This window comes from Filicampus tigris, chromosome 3 (assembly GCF_054856515.1).
Source record: "Filicampus tigris isolate MCC_2025a chromosome 3, RoL_Ftig_1.0, whole genome shotgun sequence".
In the NCBI taxonomy this organism is placed as follows: Eukaryota; Metazoa; Chordata; class Actinopteri; order Syngnathiformes; family Syngnathidae; genus Filicampus; species Filicampus tigris.
In genome coordinates, this window is record NC_141219.1 from 19,883,637 (window position 1) to 19,903,140 (window position 19,504).

Sequence of the window (19,504 nt, forward strand, 5' to 3'; positions counted from 1 at the left end):
TTTGCAATCAAACAAATTAAGTGACTAAGCATCTGATGTGTTCAGATTTGTTCATTTTAAATCTGCAATTAAACTAAATTAAGTTTATATTAATAACGTCTACTATAGGAGCTCAGTAGCTAGTTTAAATCAAACTTAAAACATGTTTCTGAGAAATGAACTGTTTCTTTTTTCTTTTTCTTTTTTTTGCTGCAGCAGCAGCAGAACGTTTTTTACATCCTGGTTAGACACCCGTATATTGATATTATCAGATTGGCTCTTCTCATTGAAAAATATGAGGTTGCAAATTGGATCTGACAGCAGGCAATTTGATGGTAGACGGGTTGATGAGGGGAAAAAAGAAAAAATGAATAATAAAGGCACGCCTGATCAAGATTTTCAGGTACCTCTCTGCATATGCACATAAGACATTAATGGACAAAATACTGTTAACCGAACCAAGTCCCGCTCTGCAGTTAAAGATGACTTTGCTTCTATTTAGTTACTGTATGTAATTCAGAATTGTTTTCTTTCCATACTGTTTCCTTTTGTCTGTTGCAAAAATGACTGATCTAGTGTATCTGTTTCGACGAAACAGTCCAAGTGCACCGCAAAGCCAAACACAGCTAATCGCTTAGGCGTTCAATGTAGGACAGAAGGAGATGCTAAGTGCTCGCAAAAGAGGGAAAGCTCAAAATCTCCAGCAGCAGGAAATCGACAGTGGGCTTAGCTCGGTGCAACAAAAGGACGAGAGACAATGCTGGGTGTTATGTGAGGTAAATAAATATGAAAGTATTGCACACAAATTCAGTAAAAGCGACCCTTCGTGAGACTCATAAAACACTTACAATACTACTATTAATAATACTTTAGGTTGACGGTGCTGCCATTATAATAAAACCGTCTACTTTAGAACATTCCCCCCTAAAAAAAAGACCCATAGGTAACTTGAGGTGTTACATGGTAGAAAGTACTGTATGTCAGATTACATCCTCATGAACTACCCGCCAGCAGTATTTCATTTGAATTTGACAGACTCACCCTTGAGTCCCTTCAGGAGAGCTCCACCCAACGAGCAAACGACCACTGCACTGTCAGCAGAATTAAAACCAAAACTATGAAGCTTGACAAACAACACAGTGAAAAAGAGCGTTCCAGAAAGTTTCATTATATATCATACTTAATTATGATTAAGTCATGACATTCAAACAGGGAATCAAAATGTCATTGAGAGGAAAATGTGTTTTTAAACAGAATTTATGGGCAGGATATTTTGGGTTTGGGTTTATTTGGGTTATACAGCATTTTTAGTCTCACTGTCCACTAGAAATGAAGGCTTTGTCCTTTGAATCAACCAAAAATTTATTCTGATAAAAAGGTTAAGGAAGTTATGAATTAATTAGTGGCAATACATACACTTTGATTGGATGATTTAATTTAATAGCGTTTTCATAATACAAAGTAACCCTGAGTTAGCGCAATACAGACTGTTTGGGAAAAATACATTTTCTACTAAACGACGTGACTGAACTGTCACGCAGTGTGCATGCTTCTACAAATAGTTTTCATGTGTGTCTGACTGTCTGCAACTGGTTTTGTGGCAGAATGGCGTCATAATGTCACACATGTAACGGCCAATCAAAAATGCCATGTTGCACAGTGTGATCGCTCACAAAAAAATAAATATATGTTTTTGGGTACCAAGTGAGATCCAACCATACAATACATACAGTATTTACTGTGTTTTGCAAACATACTTAAGTATTCATAATTTTATATCAATCACTGTTGGGAGGAAACCCCCTTTGTCCAAATTTGGGATTTTTTTTTTTCACAAATCCATGGCCTTGCTTTCTTTGATGATGCAATATTAAAGACTTAACCAAGATGCCTTTTTTGGTGAGTCTTTGTCATCAAAATGCACGAGCGCAGTCAATGAATGGGTAATACCAACAACCTCGCAAATATCCACACATCCTCTCTTTGTATTATTTTAATTTAGTTACGCCTGCTCGGCAATCTTCGTAGACAATTGCGCAATGTTGTTTGCCCAGTACAGAAGAGTATATGTGGCGCCTCAAAAACTTGTTTCCCGATAAGATCAGTGAGGGTCGCAGTTTTTCTGTTGCAGGTAGTTGGTGTATGTACGAGGGTCAATGGCCAGGTGCGCAGGTATGAACCGCAGACTGATTTGTTGACGATTGTCCAGTTCAGTCGTATTCGGCAACATCACTTGGTGTGCAAAGCGGGCATACGTCTCAGAAAATTTCGAAATTCAGATCGTCTGAGTTGTTATACATATCTTATGACACTCAACACTATGACCTCGAAATATATTACCGGTATTTCCGGTATAATGCCAAGGTTTTTGTCCTAGAGAGATTAAAATGAGAATAATAGGGAAAAAAAACACAACGTATGAAAAATATGTTTTCAATATTCAAGCAAATTAGAGGTAGTGGTCCACCAGTGTTCCTGAATGGGTAGATAGTCCTCAACCTTTGAGTTCGACTGCATTTCATCTGCAAATTGTGCACCACAGTGGGTTATACAGCATTTTTAGTTTTAAGATCAGGCACGTATAATAAAATAAACGAGGAAACGTGAAAGAAACGTGGCCTACCTGCAAGTTGCCAGTGCCACTTTTATGCAAAAGTCTGTCATCTCTTGTCTTGTTCTCTACACACTCGTCTGCAACATGACCCTGTCTGATTTGACCAAATGAGACAAGCTCTTATTTGACATACACATTCCTGTCAACTGGCACACACGCTCACACAAATTGCATATGTCCGTGGTAAGATTATCTTTCTGATCTCTGATCTCCATAATCCCTCAACATCCGAAACAAATCACACAAAAAAAAAAATACTCTGCGTTCGGTACGACCTCGTGTTTTCTCATTTTAGGACATCATTAAACCCCCTCTGAGCCTGGACATCAGACTAATTAAACTCAATTAGCTCTTAACGCAGCATTTTTCACTATTATGAGACATCCAACCAAAGATAAAACACCGTTGTACTGTAGTCCTTTCAAGCATATAGCATGAATCAGTAAGTGTACAGTGCATATTTTTATATTTTTAGTGTATATATAGCTATACCTTAATATAACCCAGTTGCCAATGTCACTGCTTATTTTAAGAAAAGGGAAAAATAATCCCAAAAATTAGATTAATCGAAAATAATTATCAAACACCTAAAACCTCCTCATACAATCCCGTCAGGCTTTTAAATTATAGCGAAAACTAGTGAAAGACAGATGGAAGTGGCAAGGTGTATCAAATTAAGATGAAAAATGCACCATGCAGAAACAAACATGATCAAGATTGATAATACCATTAGTCCTTCGGAATTGCTAAAGCTGCAAGTGATTAGGTTGTCATCTCTTTGGATGCAAATAATTGAAGCACATAAAATACAGTCCGTGCAACATTGTGTGGCTCCCTGTGGGGTGCAATCCTTAGCCACCAGGGGTCAGTCCAGATATACAAGAAGGAGATGGTGAAAATGCTCGGTAAACTGCAGCAATATTAGTTGCTTTTCACAGAATATTAAAAAATATAATATTGCCTGTGAGTGTTGTTATATTTGCTGCCTGCATGTGTTGCCGCACCGTTTGTGTTCCGATATCCACTGCTTAATGGGTCAGAACAACATGTCTATGGCGTTTTGCATTGTGTGTTAGCATTAAGCTAGTAGACTCACATATGGCAAAGTTATAGAGTTGTTGTAAATACACGTGTAAGGTGTAAATATTCTTGCTATATGTTTAGTTTGACAGTAAACATCTTGGTCCCGTCCTATGTGCAAAACTGCTGCTTATTGCGCTGCCGTTATCTAATGTTTGCTCAGAAATCAGAGCAAAGAAAATAATTGCTCGCCCAAAAACTCGCAAGTTGGGTTAATCATAAATCGAGGAGCCACTGGAAAAAAGAATAGATATCTATCAATGAACTGTTGTTAGAATCTGGATCCGCATCTTACTGACAGATATTAACAAGACACATTTGACTGAAGTTTACCCACATCGCTGCCTTACTTTGCTCACAGATGCTGGCAGGCTATCGCACAATCAATTTAAACAGATTAATTAAATACATTAGGGAAGTTTGGCTTACTTGGCTGAGAGCGGATAACTGAATTCGCTGGTTATTTTTAGATCTCTGTATACTGAGAGTGGAACACTGTCGAGGCTCATTAAGTCAGTAAAGTGGAAGACGGTCTACAGTCGAACAACTCTAAAACAGTCTGGCTAGCAGAAGTGAGATTTTAGCTGCAAAGTCCCCTTTTCTGGAATTTGCTTGACAGAGGGTGATTTGCGTTTGTTACAATCTAGGGAATTTAAAAGGTCACAGTTTTAATAAGCAGAGAAGAGACTATTCATTTTTAAATACCGCAACCTTCTGCTCAGCATCACCGTTATGTATTTTCCTCGAAGGCGTCTCCCAGGAAATGTCCTCCCTATTTCTGGGTGTAATGTCCCATGAGCCAATTTTAGGTGTGTCATTTTTCAAGTCCGGACACTCAAAGTTGCAGTTAACAAAGCCATGACCTGTAGCAGCTAAGCATACAAATGAGGTACAGTGACTGCTGGCCACAAGATCTCAACAATTTTGACATCACAGCAGATATTACTCAATCACGCTGCATAAATCACATCACACAAAAGTGGACTCGATACCTATGAAAGAATTATCTGCTGCTCTTGGGTGACATTTTACACTGACCACTGGCCACAGCAAGATGGCTTACGAATGAGAAGAGAAAACTCAGTGCCCGGGTGACATTGAGATCCATCATAAATGTGCATTGATCCATAATAGACTGATAGGGTTTCCACATTACAGTATGACCCAACTGAAAGCGGTACTTGGAGGACTTCCAAAAAAACAAACAAACAGAAACAAGTTTTATCTTGCTCAGTGAGAGAACATGGAGAACTTCCAAACGATAATCTATTTTAATTACACAGCACTGGTTCATTTCAAATTTAAACATGAGACATCATGTAGAGGCATCAATTGCCGCACATGGATAAAACTGTACAAAACCTAGGTCGTAGATTGATTGGGTGTTGATTATCAAGAGTATGAGACTATAAATCATTGAATGGTGATTGAGCTAACAAAGAAGGCATAATGGATGTCACTACTTGGCAAAAAATTGCGGGGGCGCATAAAATACAAATACAGTGATGACTTGAGATTTGGGTTTAATTTGTTCATTGACCACGCTTGTGACTCAGAACAATCATATCACAAATCATCTTTCCCCACTGAAGTAAATGGAAATGCCTTTAATCTGTTCCAACCTCCCAAACGTAAACAACAAAACATGTTGTTGTTGTTTTTTTTAATGAGGAAAAATGGCACTTTGTAATATCATACTCAATAAAAATGTACAGGAATGACATAAATAAAATTCAAAAGAATTTAGCCCTTTTTGACACACGTCCTTTAATTCAATGCACGTTGTGGTGTTCATTCTGGTGTACGCTTTTTCTGGTGTGTACACCTGGGAATAGTATGGATATACTACTGTACACACCTCCTCTGCAATAATATTAGTCATTCTTAGCAGAGGATAAAGAATATATGCCTGTGAGTAATATTAAATTGTCTGTATATAGTACATTAGGGTTGAACAATTATTGAAAATAATGAAATTGCAAATGTTTTCCTCTAATTTGCGATGAGTTTTTTCAAGGTCCTATTCTACGGTATTTTTCAAAAAACAATTAATCTTTTTTACAACAAACGATATCGGATCTATTATGCATTCATTATAGGATACTAAGATAAAGGCAAATAAAGCATTAACTAATATGAAAGACATTGTATCTACAACATTACAGGTATAAACTTACTAAGTACTTTGACGTGCACTTTGGTAAGCGTTCCCCATTACAACATAATTCTGCAATACGGATGCAATTACAAACTTAAGTGCAGATCACAACAATAATACAAACAAATCTGTGGCTTTACCACTTCAACATATCCAACTTTTCATGTTTCATGAAACATGATGTGTACTACTCAAAATCCATTGCAGCCTGACCATCCTCTGTGGTCCCTTCAAGGTTTCTCATTTTTCCCCAGATGGGTTTTTTTTCAGTTTTTCCTTGCCCTCCTGGGGGTTAAGATCAGGGGAAGTCTGTAATATTTGTCAACTGTGGGCATGTGAAGCCCTTTAAGAATTTCTTGTGATTAAGAGCTATATAAATAAATTTAACTTAACTTGACTAAACATGGACTGCGCTTCTGAATCATTCCACCTAACATATAGACCGATGAATAAATAAAAAAAACATACAAAAGTCAAGTTTATCTCCATCGAATAACACCACACATGCTAATATGTAGGAAAAGTGAAAATTAGTCTGTTTAGTGTTTATGACGTAACATCTTACTATTTGAATAACGTATACGCCTGGAGGCATTATAACCTTTTATTTTAATCTGTCTTTGGTTTCATTGGTGAAACATATGTGCATGACTTTATCCTCTTAATATTTGACTGTTTTACAATTTTGCACTTTTCCAATCATATGACGGGAGGATGTGAACACCTGTTTTTTGTTTTTTGGAGGCATGTCTGATGCCGGCGATAGTGGATGACAGCAGTTGTAGAAGGGGCCCTTTGAGAAAGTATCCTCCGTAAACCCCAGAGGCAGACAAAACATTTTTCGGAGGCGTCAAAAACAGCCAATCCTTTTATTTGACATGTGCAGCACACAACAGACCGCTGTGGGGGCTCACACACCCGCACAGACACTCCCCAATCGTTACCCACACACGCTCCAACTTCCAACAGCAGCCCAAACAACACAAAACACATGGTAAATTTGCTTAAGTTCGTATGCTAGCATCACAGCTTGCCTTCTGTCGACGCTCCCTCTGCTCACCTCCCCCTCAACCTCTCCCTCCTCTCCCTTTGTGCTCTGCTCTCAATACAGTAATGATGAGTCAAATCGCACACTTTGCAATTGGAAAATGGCATTTTATAAAATTGTGATTATGTAGAAAATGGAATTAATCTTTCAGTCCGAGTATATATGTGTTGCTCCACCGTTTGCGTTCAAATATTTGTTGCTTAATACTGCTAGCTGGTTATAATACTACTAATAGATGCTAATTGTTAGCTTGTGCCTTTGACAATTCCCATTAAGCGTTACCACTACTCTAGCAGCCTTTAAGGCAAAGTTATGTGGTTGTTTTAAATACATATGTATTTATCTTTGTTGTATGTTTACTTTGACAGTACACTTCAACTGAGTGGCAATAATTAGCTTGAAGCCTCTCTTTTGAAGAATATTTGCTAATTCTAGCCGCCAAACTGCTCCTTGCTGTGAAGTGAGCTGAGCCACTGCCACCATACACCAGCGGTAACTCAAGTTTGTGTTCGTAAGTTAAAGCTAAAAAAAAAAAAAATCACGCGAACCATGGCTCGTATCGCAAATAAACTGTAAACTGGATCGCTCGTATCTCAAGGCACTCTAGTTTCATGCTGAGTTTGCCAAGTAGTCAAACATAATATAAACTTGCCATTCAAATAACATGCAATCCTAAACTTAAATCAAGACAAAAGGAATTGGGTGCAGGAAAATCCTAAACAAAAATTACTATCACAAATTATCAAAAACATAAAACATCACCCATGACTTTGCTACATTTGGATGTATGGAAGTATGCACTCATGTTGGCAAGCTGATTTCTCATCATGAAGCAGTATGCTGCATTTACTTGTTACAGCTGATTTGACAAAATTAAAGTCTAGATAAAGATAAACCAAACCATTAGTAGTTTATATTTCATAGAACATTACAATTAATTGTTGGCCATTAATTTTCCAGATCTATAGATTAAGGACATTTGTGTGCCCGTCCCTTGAGTGTATACAATACATCACTGTCTTGTATATCTGACTGTGGGTTGGGCTTTAATAGCATCTGTGCTCAGTATGGATGTAAACATTCAATTTTGTTTTCCCCCAGGAGTGCTTAGGACTGCAACACACTCTACATGCAGAGATGCCATACCATATATCCACTGATACAAGAGTGCATCCTCAGATCCCTTGAGGAGATAGTTCTTCTTACATGGCCAAACGGTCAGTGACCTGTGTTTATGAGGCACTGCAGTGAGGACCTCTCGCTGTCCTCTCGCCCACACAATCAGATGATACATCAGCTTGCATGCACGCTAAATTCCCTCTTCTGCTCTCACACTGTGCAGTCCAAAGCACTTTAGCTGGAAAGCCAAAAATGACACGTGAAGTGTGGCTCGTGAGATACACACCTGGAAGCCGCGCGATACACCGGCCGCCTCTTGTGACCGACTTGAGCGGACCGTCCTGGTTGGCCCGACATGTTAGCGGCGGGTCTGTGATTTGCTGCACTCTCCTCAATGGTGGCTGCGCGCCTACTCGCTCGGCTTACTCCCGCCGCTCCTGCTGCTACAGCTGCTGACGTCGTCTGCTGAGCACGCTGGCATTGATTCATTCAAAACATCCTCCTTCCCACTGCTCCCGAGTGAGCCTGCTAAGGTGCAGCTACAATTACACGCAATCACTGAATTGTTCCGTCTCCGAGGGCATGACACTTGTAATGGGTATTGTTAAGACCAGTCAACCTCACCCAGGTATCTTTTACGAGGCCTCCAAAGAGCAAAGTTAAAACCAGAGGTACAAATCTTTTAGGCATAATCTTCCATAATCTTCCCCTCTACTGCCTCACATTCCCTCCCTGTAGCCATATTCTTTCACACCCCCATCTCATTAGAACTGTGCCTCCGGTTCCGCGAGCAGGACGCCCTCTCTGCTCCATTCTCTCTGCAGTCATCCAGAAACAACGTGCATGGCCAAGTGGAGGGGACGTACAGTAGGGGTCGTGACGGAAAAGGATACAGTCACGCTTCTGGCAGATGAAGTGAATCCAGATTAGAGCATAGAGAAAATCTATAGTCAAATAACCCTGAGGTTGGACAATTTAAAATTGAACCATAAATCTGTTGTTCGAATACGCCTCGAAAGTTGTTCATATCACATGAGCTCACTCAAGCACTATTCGGCAAGCACGAAGCAGAAAGAACGCTGCACGTTTTTTGCTTTTTTTTTCCCAAAAGAGGGATCGGGGGTGGTGACAAAGAATATGCCAATTATATGATGAAAGGAGGAGGATTTTCACAGTCTCAATGGCTCTCTAAGGGAAATCAACTATTGCAAGGTCCTCGACACAAATGAATTTGAAACCCATTTTGAAACATTACCAGGATCTGTTTTTAACTAATGTATACACTTGAATGACTAAGAATGACAAGAATGTTTGAAATAGGTTGTTGTCAGAAGTTTTTTTTAATGGCAACAGAAAACAATTCAAGGTTTCCGCATCCCAAAAAGTTAATAGGTCAAGCAGTAATTTGGAATGGACTGCGTTGAAGGTTTTTTTTTTTTTTTTTTTCATGCATTCCAGATAGCCAAATAGTACCAGTGTGTAACAGTGCAAGATAATAAAGGGTGTATGTTCTCCAGCCATTGCCTTGATGGAGTCACTACGATGGTTATAAAGTGCTTTGCAGAATGTAAACAGAGCAGAATGAATCATAAGAGCAAACAAAACAGCCCACAGCAAAACCAATGTTAAATGGAAACATAATGCAGACTGTATAATAATTAACATAAGACTTTTATAAGAGAACCCCCAATGCAAAAACGTGTTTGGTGGAGTGATTTAATTTCTGGTTCTTTTCTTAATAGTGGAGCATTTCTCATCCATTGGGTGGATGACACTGCGTCAGCAAATGCTAGAAGGTCTAACAGAAACTTCTATCGGTCACTAGCTTGGACAAAATTAACACAGTAACGAAATAGACAAGAGCACATCTGATAATGAACCATATTAAACAATGTGTCCTAAACAGTTAGTGATCAAAATGGCACATGACATGACACGTCAAAGGCATGTGACAATGCAACGGCAATGATACAATAGTGTCGTAAGCTCATAACTAATAAAGATAATGAAGATAAAGAGTCACGCTCATCATGGAGTCGTTATTTACAATTTCATTAGCCGTACATAGTGAGACTTGCCTCCACCATGTTGTCACTAAAATGTGTATCAATCCACATTTTTGCCTTGATAAGCAAAAAGGTATAACAATCAAAGATGAACCACATTAAAAAAAAAAACATCCGATAATTTACTGTGCTACCTCAAAAAATGTATTCTATATTTCAAACGTTTCATACGTATTGTTTTAAATATTCAACAAGATTAAAATGATGCACACTCTGGACTAAAACCTGTATTTTTTGATCCAACATTTTTCAAAATGCTCATGAGACCTGGGGCTTTGCAAATATTGCTAGCTCAGTCTGTGACAGGAATACTAATCTATGACTCTTTATAAAAACAACTAACTTGAATTTGTTATCGGGGTCCTTGCCCAATATTCAACAGTGGACATAATGATGGTTGCATTCCATTCAGGTGAGTCAGCACCAGCTCTGTAGCATTGTGTTCATTTTGCACAGCAGTTAGATGGCTGCATAGTAACAACTTCTGTTCAGCATGACGTGAATGAAAAGGAGTAATAAATAACACTTGCCATAATTCCAAGGTGAACTGATGACAGATACTAAATAATAATAATCACGACATACAGTATTGTTCACAAACAGTAAAACATGTGAACCGATTTTTTTGACATAAACCCAAATGCATAAAGTTAAGAGCTGCATACTTTAGTTGCACGTGATTACAAGATATGTAGATCTTAAAACAGAAAGTCGCCACTCACCCTGAATCAAAATTAGAAAAAGTCAATCCAAGTCAATTAAAAAGCTCCTATCATGTCCTGATGGCAAAGACAATAAGAACTGTGTGTTGCACTTGTCTTGTTTTAGCGTGACGCTCAGTGAAAACTAAGAGCAACGCCAGATGGGAATATCCTCTGTAGCTGCTGTTTCAGATGTCTCTCTCTCTTTGGCCAGTCTGGATCACTGTGAGCAAAACTGCCTCCGCTTTCATTCTATAGCCCTCTCGAGCCTCTCCGGGGGTTGAATAAAACGATAACAGCGTACACTTCCTCTGTTTAAAGATAAAAGGAAGAGGAAGTCCCACCGGGCGCCGTAAGTCTTCCTGGTCACTGAAGATGAGCAGCTTTCACCTCTGTATAAAGTGCTGACCTTGGTCTCTGTCTGCAACCAAAACGTTTCGTCTGCGCCTGATCTCCCCTTATCAGATGACACCAGTGGGCCGGGGAGTCAGGGATGGCGGACACAGCCGAGTGGCAAATTCGGTCCGACTTGCCTCAAAAGTCGATAATCCGCAGACAGACGTATAGATAAGCGTAATAAGGCGTAGATGAGGGTGGTTGCGCCTCCATCCATCAAATGGACCACCGGGTCAATGTTCATATTTTACAGTGACAACCACTTTCAGGGGGTTCTATTTTAAAATAGCACGGGTCCCAAGGACCAAAACAAGTGATAAATAACAAATCTTTGCGGCCTCAACAGCAATATCTAGTGGCAAGATGCAAAAAAGCATCTCACTCCTCTATTGGTCTCAATTGCTCTCTGACAGATCCCATCTGCCTCTAATCTACATCATCACTTATTCACACCAGCGCTGCAGTGCCTTGGAAATAAGGAGCATTGCATCAGATTGGAGGCTGATCAAGACTTCAAAAGAATACATTGATTATTTGTTTGCTTCATGAATAAGAAGTGAGACTGGTACTTGCAGCCCTTAACAAAATTGCATGTAGATTCATTTGTGAGAACTGACAAAGTCGAGTTCAAAAATTGCAACACAAATTGTACAAAACCCGAAGACCAGCTCTCATCAGTCATATTAATGGGTTCATTCATCTTTGTACTCAATATTCCATTCCGTTCCAGAACAATATTGAATCAAGTAATCATGACAAACAGTTTTCGCAGGTTATGCCATCAATGAACAGGAGTTTATTGAAATGCTATTTGAAAAAATAACTGTTTGACATTAAAATATTTTCTAGGCAAAGAGCACAAATTACTATTAATCAATCATGCAGAATATAAAAATGAAGCTGAACTAAATGACTGCACTAAAGAATTTAACTGAGTCCTAAAGATAGAATTCCTTTTTATTAAGGTTACTTCTTCCCTGTTATCACTTCAGCAGAGCTTTGAGGGGCCACGCACAAAAATAAATCGCTGGCGTCGGCCCGGAACCTACCATGTCACAATTTGGCAAATGTAATATGTAAAAAAAAAAAAATCGATACTATTACAGTACACACACACACATATACCGGCTGGGCGTATCGTGAGTGGATTGAATAGATTGTAGATCGTCGGTCGCTCGAACGGAGCCCACCGGGAGGAAATCACGAGACTATTTAAGATTGCTTTATAACACAATACTATTGTGTTTTATTGAAAAACGTTTACGTTATAATGCAATAAGTTTTCAGTTTTTATGGCCTTATTTCGCAATAAAAGAATTACTGCAGAATAACGCAAGGTTATTTTAGGAGGAAATAAAAGACTTCCACTTCTGGGCTGTACGGCGGCCCGGACAAGGACATGCTTCGAATGAAAATGGATAAAAAAGGTATATAAATGTTAACAGTTAGTTAACAAAACAAAATTGCTATCCATCTTTTTCCTACGCCCAATACATACCTTATCTCAGATTACAAACACAAGACATGCAGGGCATGTTTCTGTCAGTCGTCTGTATGGCCTCCTGCGATATAATCCATGGTATTACATGTGTTGAACCACTAGAGGGCAGACTATGCCTGTGCAATGTTACTGCAGGAAGCCCACATGAAGTGTTGTGCAGTCAGTTAAAGAACAGTGGTCTTTCTTTTTAAAAGAACCCAACACAACGCGTAAATCGTTACTTGACTCAGTTAGGGACCGATAGAGGAACGTACAAAAATCCACTTCTGTCCTTGATTAGTCCGTCCTTTTTAAAAGACTTCTCATCCTCTGTCAGTCTCATTTTGTGGACCATTCCGTCCTTGGGATGGAATGCCCATCTCTAATGTTTAGTGTGTCTTGTCAACAATGGATCTATTTCTGTGTTTGTTCAAATGAAATCTATTTTGAATTAAGAAGATGTTAAAATAAAATAAATAACACACATACTGTAGCTAGTTCTTTTTTTACATATGTAAAATAACGTATAAGTAAAAGTAAAATAACGTATAAGTAAAATGTTTTTCCGACTTTTTACTAGTCGAAAAAAAAAACTGCACGAAAGCTATTACTATGTGATTGGATTGTCGAAGGCGCGGAGGCAGAACTTTCGGCCCCCAGGCCAAAGGCTTCTCGACATGCGACAAAAAAAAAGATTCGCTTTCAGGCTCACACATACACTTATGACAACACCGAACGACCCCGGACTGAATGAAGTTGTGTTTGCTGTAATGTCTTATTTCACAGATCTGATCAGACGTCACTGATAGATCGCGAAAATTATGACATCACGGCATTGAATGACTTAAGCAACACTTAATTCCACATGGACGACCAACTTTATGACCAATGATTGGACTCATTATTCCCACTCCCAGTATAAAAGTCACATGCTGAACCCTCCTTGTGAACCGAAACATTTCTTTTAATCCAATAGCAAAACCTCCACGCTGACTTGATACCGCTAAACAATCCCCGGTCTCAGAGATATCATCTAACAAATGCACCTTTGTGGCCGCTAACTAATCACTGCTGTTCTCACGTGTGAGGTGAGACAAGAACACTGCACCTTCTCTCTCTGCAGTGGCTCCAGTCACACTGGGCTCTGACAGAATGCGGCAACTTTCATCTGAATTAAATCAGAAGGTAGGCGTACACACACGCGATGACAGTCAAGAGGAAGCTGGATATACTCACGTGCAAAACTTATTTCTTGCTTGGCAGTACAAGCATGGTTAAACATGGTTTGGGGTGGATGGATAGATAAATGGACCGTAAATCAACATAAATGTCAATGAGGACAAATTACATCATCAGGCAATTCAGTGGTCATGAATTGTGACATCAACACAGCATTAGTAAACACATGGTTTCTCGCCTTATGTGATTAATAACTCATGCGTCAAAGCTAGGTGTGCGCTAGCTGTATGTGTGCTGTTTAAGAGAAACTGTATTGTGTGTGTAAGCAAACAAATAATGTTTTGCCACAGTGTACGGCCGTGCATTGCAAAGACAGATGTTGGAAGCATGCAAAAGTCTTGACCTTTAAATGTGTTTCACCTTCAGAACACATGGTGCCACGAAAGGAATTTGCCAAGTAGTGCATCAACTTGCGAGTTTCAAAACGAGGAAGCAGCGGCTTAATGGTCCTGTCAGAAATAGTTCAGCTCATCATCCGTTTCGTTCTTGGCTCTAGACTTCAACTGCAACTTCACTGCATGCTCTGAAGGCCTCATTTGCAGAGAATGTTAACAAACATTATCCCATACGCAGATACATTTACACACAAACAACAGTGTGGTTTTGTTTCACTAAGCCATTGGACTACATGTTGCAATTTTTAATCTCATTGCCTACATCAAAGCCGGCACCCTATTCACTTTAATGAAACATGACAAAACATGGTCAACTACTGCTACATGTTTCTTGTTAGCAAATATATAGATTCCACTGTAAAAGCTATTGGGGCAATCAGAATCTAAAATTAACCTGAAATAAGAAGTTTTCCTTTAATAACGAAAGGTTAAATTAGCTGTGCTCTCAAGAGACGGTGTCCCGCACTGTAGAGTGAGTTTATTGATGCTTCTCCAGTCGACTGTAATGCGATCTATCTGATTGATATCCAGTAATTGTGCCCTTGTCTTTACCATACATTTTTTCCTCTGGCACTCGTGATTATCATGAATGGTCATTCACAATCATAACTTGTGATGCATGCAAATCTAATGTCAGCCTAACCATGATAACCTATAAAGTATTTCAGATTAACCAAAATCCTTGGCATGACACTGACATATTTACATAAATGTGACAAAAATGTGAGTGTATTTCTTGTGTGGGCAGCAATCCGGACATGTCATTCAAGTATCTGTTTGAAATCCACTCCAGGGTTTTTTCCTGCCTGATCCCAAAGAAATAAAAAAAAAAGGACACATCCTGACAGGTTTCACTCTCAGAATGGACGTGAACGACCTGCTTTTAAAAGTTAAAAGTCAAACTTTAGTGTGATTTGTGCTGAGTCAAATGAAGGGAAAAAACCAATACAGTAAGCAGAAGAAAAAAACTTTTACAATGGCCTAACTTTTCAATGCCTAGCACAATGTTTCATATTGAAGATAAAAGCAAAGGTGACATACAGTATATCATATTTACAGTTTCAAAAGTGCCTTGTTTTCTTTCCCCTTGATTGGGAGCATGAAAATTGTTTTCAGAAGTAGCTCTAAGAAACACAAAGGTCATTTGATGCATGTTTGTAGAACTACCTTTTCTGAGCTGAGTGATTGGAATAGATAGAATGCTGTGTTTGCAGGAGGAGAAAGCTTCATTAAATGGGGATTAAGATGAGCGCCAACAGGGATGCTACAGAGAGAAAATAAAATATTGATAGAGCAATCACATTTGATGAGGTTTTGACGGAAGCAATGGTAGCTTTGCGGTCAACAAACACTTCCTTCTGCACTGCCACACACCGCTGTTGGCCCATTCACAGAATGATCCGTGTCCTCCAGGATTTATTTTGCGTCATATTCAATCAAAAAGAATAATCACATAACCAACATGGTTCCCGCAGCCACCAGGCAGCCCCCAAGGTCCACATAAGTAAGCCTTTTCCAAAAATAATGTAGCTCTCCAGTGATGGGACATTGTGATTATCCAGAACCGTTGTATAAGGGATTATCTGAAAATGTAAACACTGGCAGGGATTTATAGAAATAAAGTGTTGATGTTTATCTCTTTCTTAATATTAATTCTGAGAAGTTATTAGCATGATCAGTATCTTCACGAAAATTGATTAATTATTAATAATAACATATGACTAAAGATAGTTTGAGCTCTCAAACTTGACATGGAAAAGTAGTTTTGTGTTTGTTTTGATGTGTACAGTAAATGCAGTAAACCCCTTGAATAAAAATGTTTGACAATTGGCTTTTTGCGTGTTTACAGAACTATGACTAAAGTATTACTTCAACCTGACAGCCTACCTTGTGCACAAAGGAAGCAAAAGCCATCAGTGTCTAGTTGTGTGCTAACTGATATGATGACTTGTCTTAAATTGTTCAATACAAAAATGCAATTTTACAAAGGTTTGAAGAGTTAAGCAAGACTAATTTGCTTTTGCGGGAAAACTATGACGTTTTGCCATTTTGGTGAAAGGTTTTCTCATATTGTTTGAATAGCTTTGCAAAAATAGTCAATATTTACAAAAATGTGCTTCAGCCATCAGAAAAAAAATTGTTAGAGAGAGACAGAGAGAGAGAGAGAGAAAGAGAGGGAGAGCAAGAGATATGGATAACACAAAAATATTGGCGAAACTGTGTAACAGTGTACCAATCGCGTTTTCAGTAAACAGATCCTGTTTTTCCAAACGAATAAGCTTAACTTAGCTATCATCTTACAATAAACATCAATAATCATGCCCAAAGATATAAAATGAATCATACAGTCGTCGCTTTGTTGACACAGTTGTAATATTCAATAACTTTCAACAAAGATTAGGCTGTGCTGAAATATAGTACTTCCTGTTTCATTCTTCTTCATTCAAAATTACACTGTTTGTCACTACTAGTGGTTGAAAGTGGAATTTCAGTTGTTTTTTGCACTGTTTTGCATTCCCCTTGCTTGATTTTAGAATCTACAACATTGAATATAGTGTTATCAACACCAAATCACCCAAGTAGGCCTGAAATGGGAGTCATTTATACTTTCCCAGAGATTTGACAGAAGTCTGGTCTGACTGCTGGAGATAATAATAAACCGGCTCCATTTATGTAGCGACTCACTCCCTTCAAGGTGTGATTTTCCAAAGTCACCTCAGTCAGCCGTTCACACAATGATGATGATGATGATAATGTATGCTGCCACTGCTTCATTCACACGCTGACAACATATAGAACACCTGAGGGCTCAGTACCTTCCTCAAGGATACTTCCTTGGGGCTGCGGAGAAAAACACACTGGTAATCGTACTCTTGTCAGACACCCCATTACCATATTCCATTAATTTGGGCCATATAGTCTGTTATGTTTTTATTTTATACTTGAGCGACCTCAATACTATGTGCTTTGTCCGAATTATGTTCCGTTTGTTAACATGTGAAAGGCAATCAAATAGAGCAGCCGATGTTGGAAGAGCACTGTGAATTAAATGTACTGATGCTTGAGAGGTGCCGCAAATAGCAATGAGAAAAACTACCCAAACGCGGCAGGTGTGCCAAACTTGCGGCATCATATTCAAAAAGAAATTGTATATTTTAAAGAAACATTGTGACAGAAGCAAGGATTTATACATGAACGGACTAACGATGCCGCTTTACTCGCCGTCGCGAATAGTGAAGCCACTGGCATTTCCACTAGTGAAGCTCGCCTAACTTGATTACATTGATTTCTCCATGCCGTTATCATGCGATTTTTTGTCTTCATGGCGAAAATGCCACCATGTGTGGCATATGTTTGTACCAATAAGTCTGGGCGAAGCGCTACATGCACACCCAATAGCCGACACCCAATAGAAGTGGCTCCCCTCATTCCCTTTAAATTCAGCGCAGAGACAGCCGCAGGACATTTAAGGAACTGCAAAAAGATCTCCACTTGCGGGCGATGTCAAATTGGCCGCTATGGATTATTGCCATTATTGCCATAATCGTGTGTGCATATGTGACAAATCTTGTTGAATATTCCGTGAAAGTTTACTGATCTTAATCATTTAGATGTCCAATCAAACACAGATTTTAAGAGCCAAGTAGTAGAAACGTAACATCGCTATGCATTTCCTTTTGAACTTTAATTGCCACTTTAAAGTGCAGCAGTTCAAAACATACAGCACTCTTAATTAAGTGACACAGATGTCTAATTAGAGAACATACACATGGGACAAATGAAGAAACCTGGCATCATTCACATGTACTGTTAATCAAGGAGCTAAACTGTAGAAGCACTGTACTCTCTTGCCACTAGTGAATAAGTGGTCACATCAACAGAAAATGTCTCCCAAAAGAGTTACGAGTTAAAGGTCAAAGCCGTCTTACATTCATCACCGTTTCTCGAAGGAACTATCTATAAGTGTCCAATTTAACAAAGACAGCTCGATCCGTTTTTCAAAATCTACTCAATCCAATCAATATCAAAAGTTTTAATGTAATCTTTATTTATATTAATACAGTCACATTTTTTTACATTGGTTGGCAGATAAGGCAGAATTAACAGTATATCCTGTACAAGCCCACCCTATTTATAGACTCATACTAAGACCATTACCGGTACATAGGGTTTATTTGGATATGTGGATGATAGTGTCCACACTTGAGCAGAAAAGCAACTCACTATCAGAGAAATTGCACCCGTTTAAATCGAACTGAACTTGTCAAGCGTAAACACAGCCTTGAGCCACCGAGCATATTAATGAGAGGCAATATGTTGTCCGAAATTTGCGGTGTAGCTAGTGTAACAAAAAATCATTTTATTTTCCTGAGCTGAGCCCTTGACTATGTAGTTGATTCAAGTTCCTCTCGTATCCCCTAGTCACAACCTTTGAATAGTGAATAAAAGAATGAGAGTGCTGGTCAGTGGTGTGTTCAAGTTGTCATGGGCTTCTGGGATTCTCTTTGTGTGGGCTCCCCATTTTGCTCATCATGCTTAATGAAATGTAATTTATTGTCATGTGTGAAATGTGCAAAGAAATCTACAAAGCTTAAATGCAGACTTCGGGGCTGCTTTGCATGCACGCGACATATTGCAGAAGCTTTTAATGAATTCACTGTGCATACATACTGTAGGTCTGTCAGTGGATAAATACTCAACACCTTGAATTACTGAGAAAAAATTAGAATATTCAAATTGCTATTTTGTGCATGTTTGCATGTTTTGGAATATAGCTTTTAAAATGCTATTAATATAGCAAAGTGTCTCCCCTGATTTTAACTCCATCACAAGGACATTAAAAAAAAAAGCATAAAGGTTTTTATTTGGTCTGTTTGGGCCCAGTGTGATTTATTTTTTTTGCCTCCTGTTAACTATCCCAAATTTGAAAATGAAATAAAAGAATATTGATGCTCTTCAGGAGCTATATGGAAGCTGGAAAAATGTGTTTAATTTTTAATTTAAAAGAAAAAAAATGGTGTTCATGGTAGCTCAAGTGTCTTCTGTGTTTTATTGATGTAGTCATGAGGTCACGGCCAACCCAACTGAAGTCTTTGCCATGGCTACAGCTCACTATGACTACAGCCAAGTAGCCTCTGGAGTCTGGCCAATGTCTCATCAAAAAAGACACTAATTGGTCATGTTTACAATGCTATTATTCAATAAGTAAATATACAATAAAGGAATACA

At 38.8% G+C, this 19,504-nt stretch overlaps 1 protein-coding gene across 15 annotated transcripts in view; it reads right to left on the minus strand.

Moving 5' to 3' along the window:
- Positions 1 to 19,504, minus strand: part of plekha7b (pleckstrin homology domain containing A7b) — a 92,387-nt gene that overhangs the window by 55,169 nt on the left and 17,714 nt on the right. Inside the window, exon 1 of one of the 15 annotated variants that reach the window (XM_086024732.1) lies at positions 10,787 to 10,937. The exons of 13 other annotated variants lie outside the window; for them this stretch is intronic. Coding sequence is in view for 1 of the 2 variants with exons in the window: in XM_086024720.1 (XP_085880846.1) it covers positions 8,285 to 8,355 (71 nt within the window). In the remaining variant the exon portion in view is untranslated. Of the gene's footprint in view, positions 1 to 8,284; positions 8,453 to 10,786; positions 10,938 to 19,504 lie in introns of those variants that run through there. One more of the 15 variants, XM_086024720.1, reaches the window with a different exon arrangement.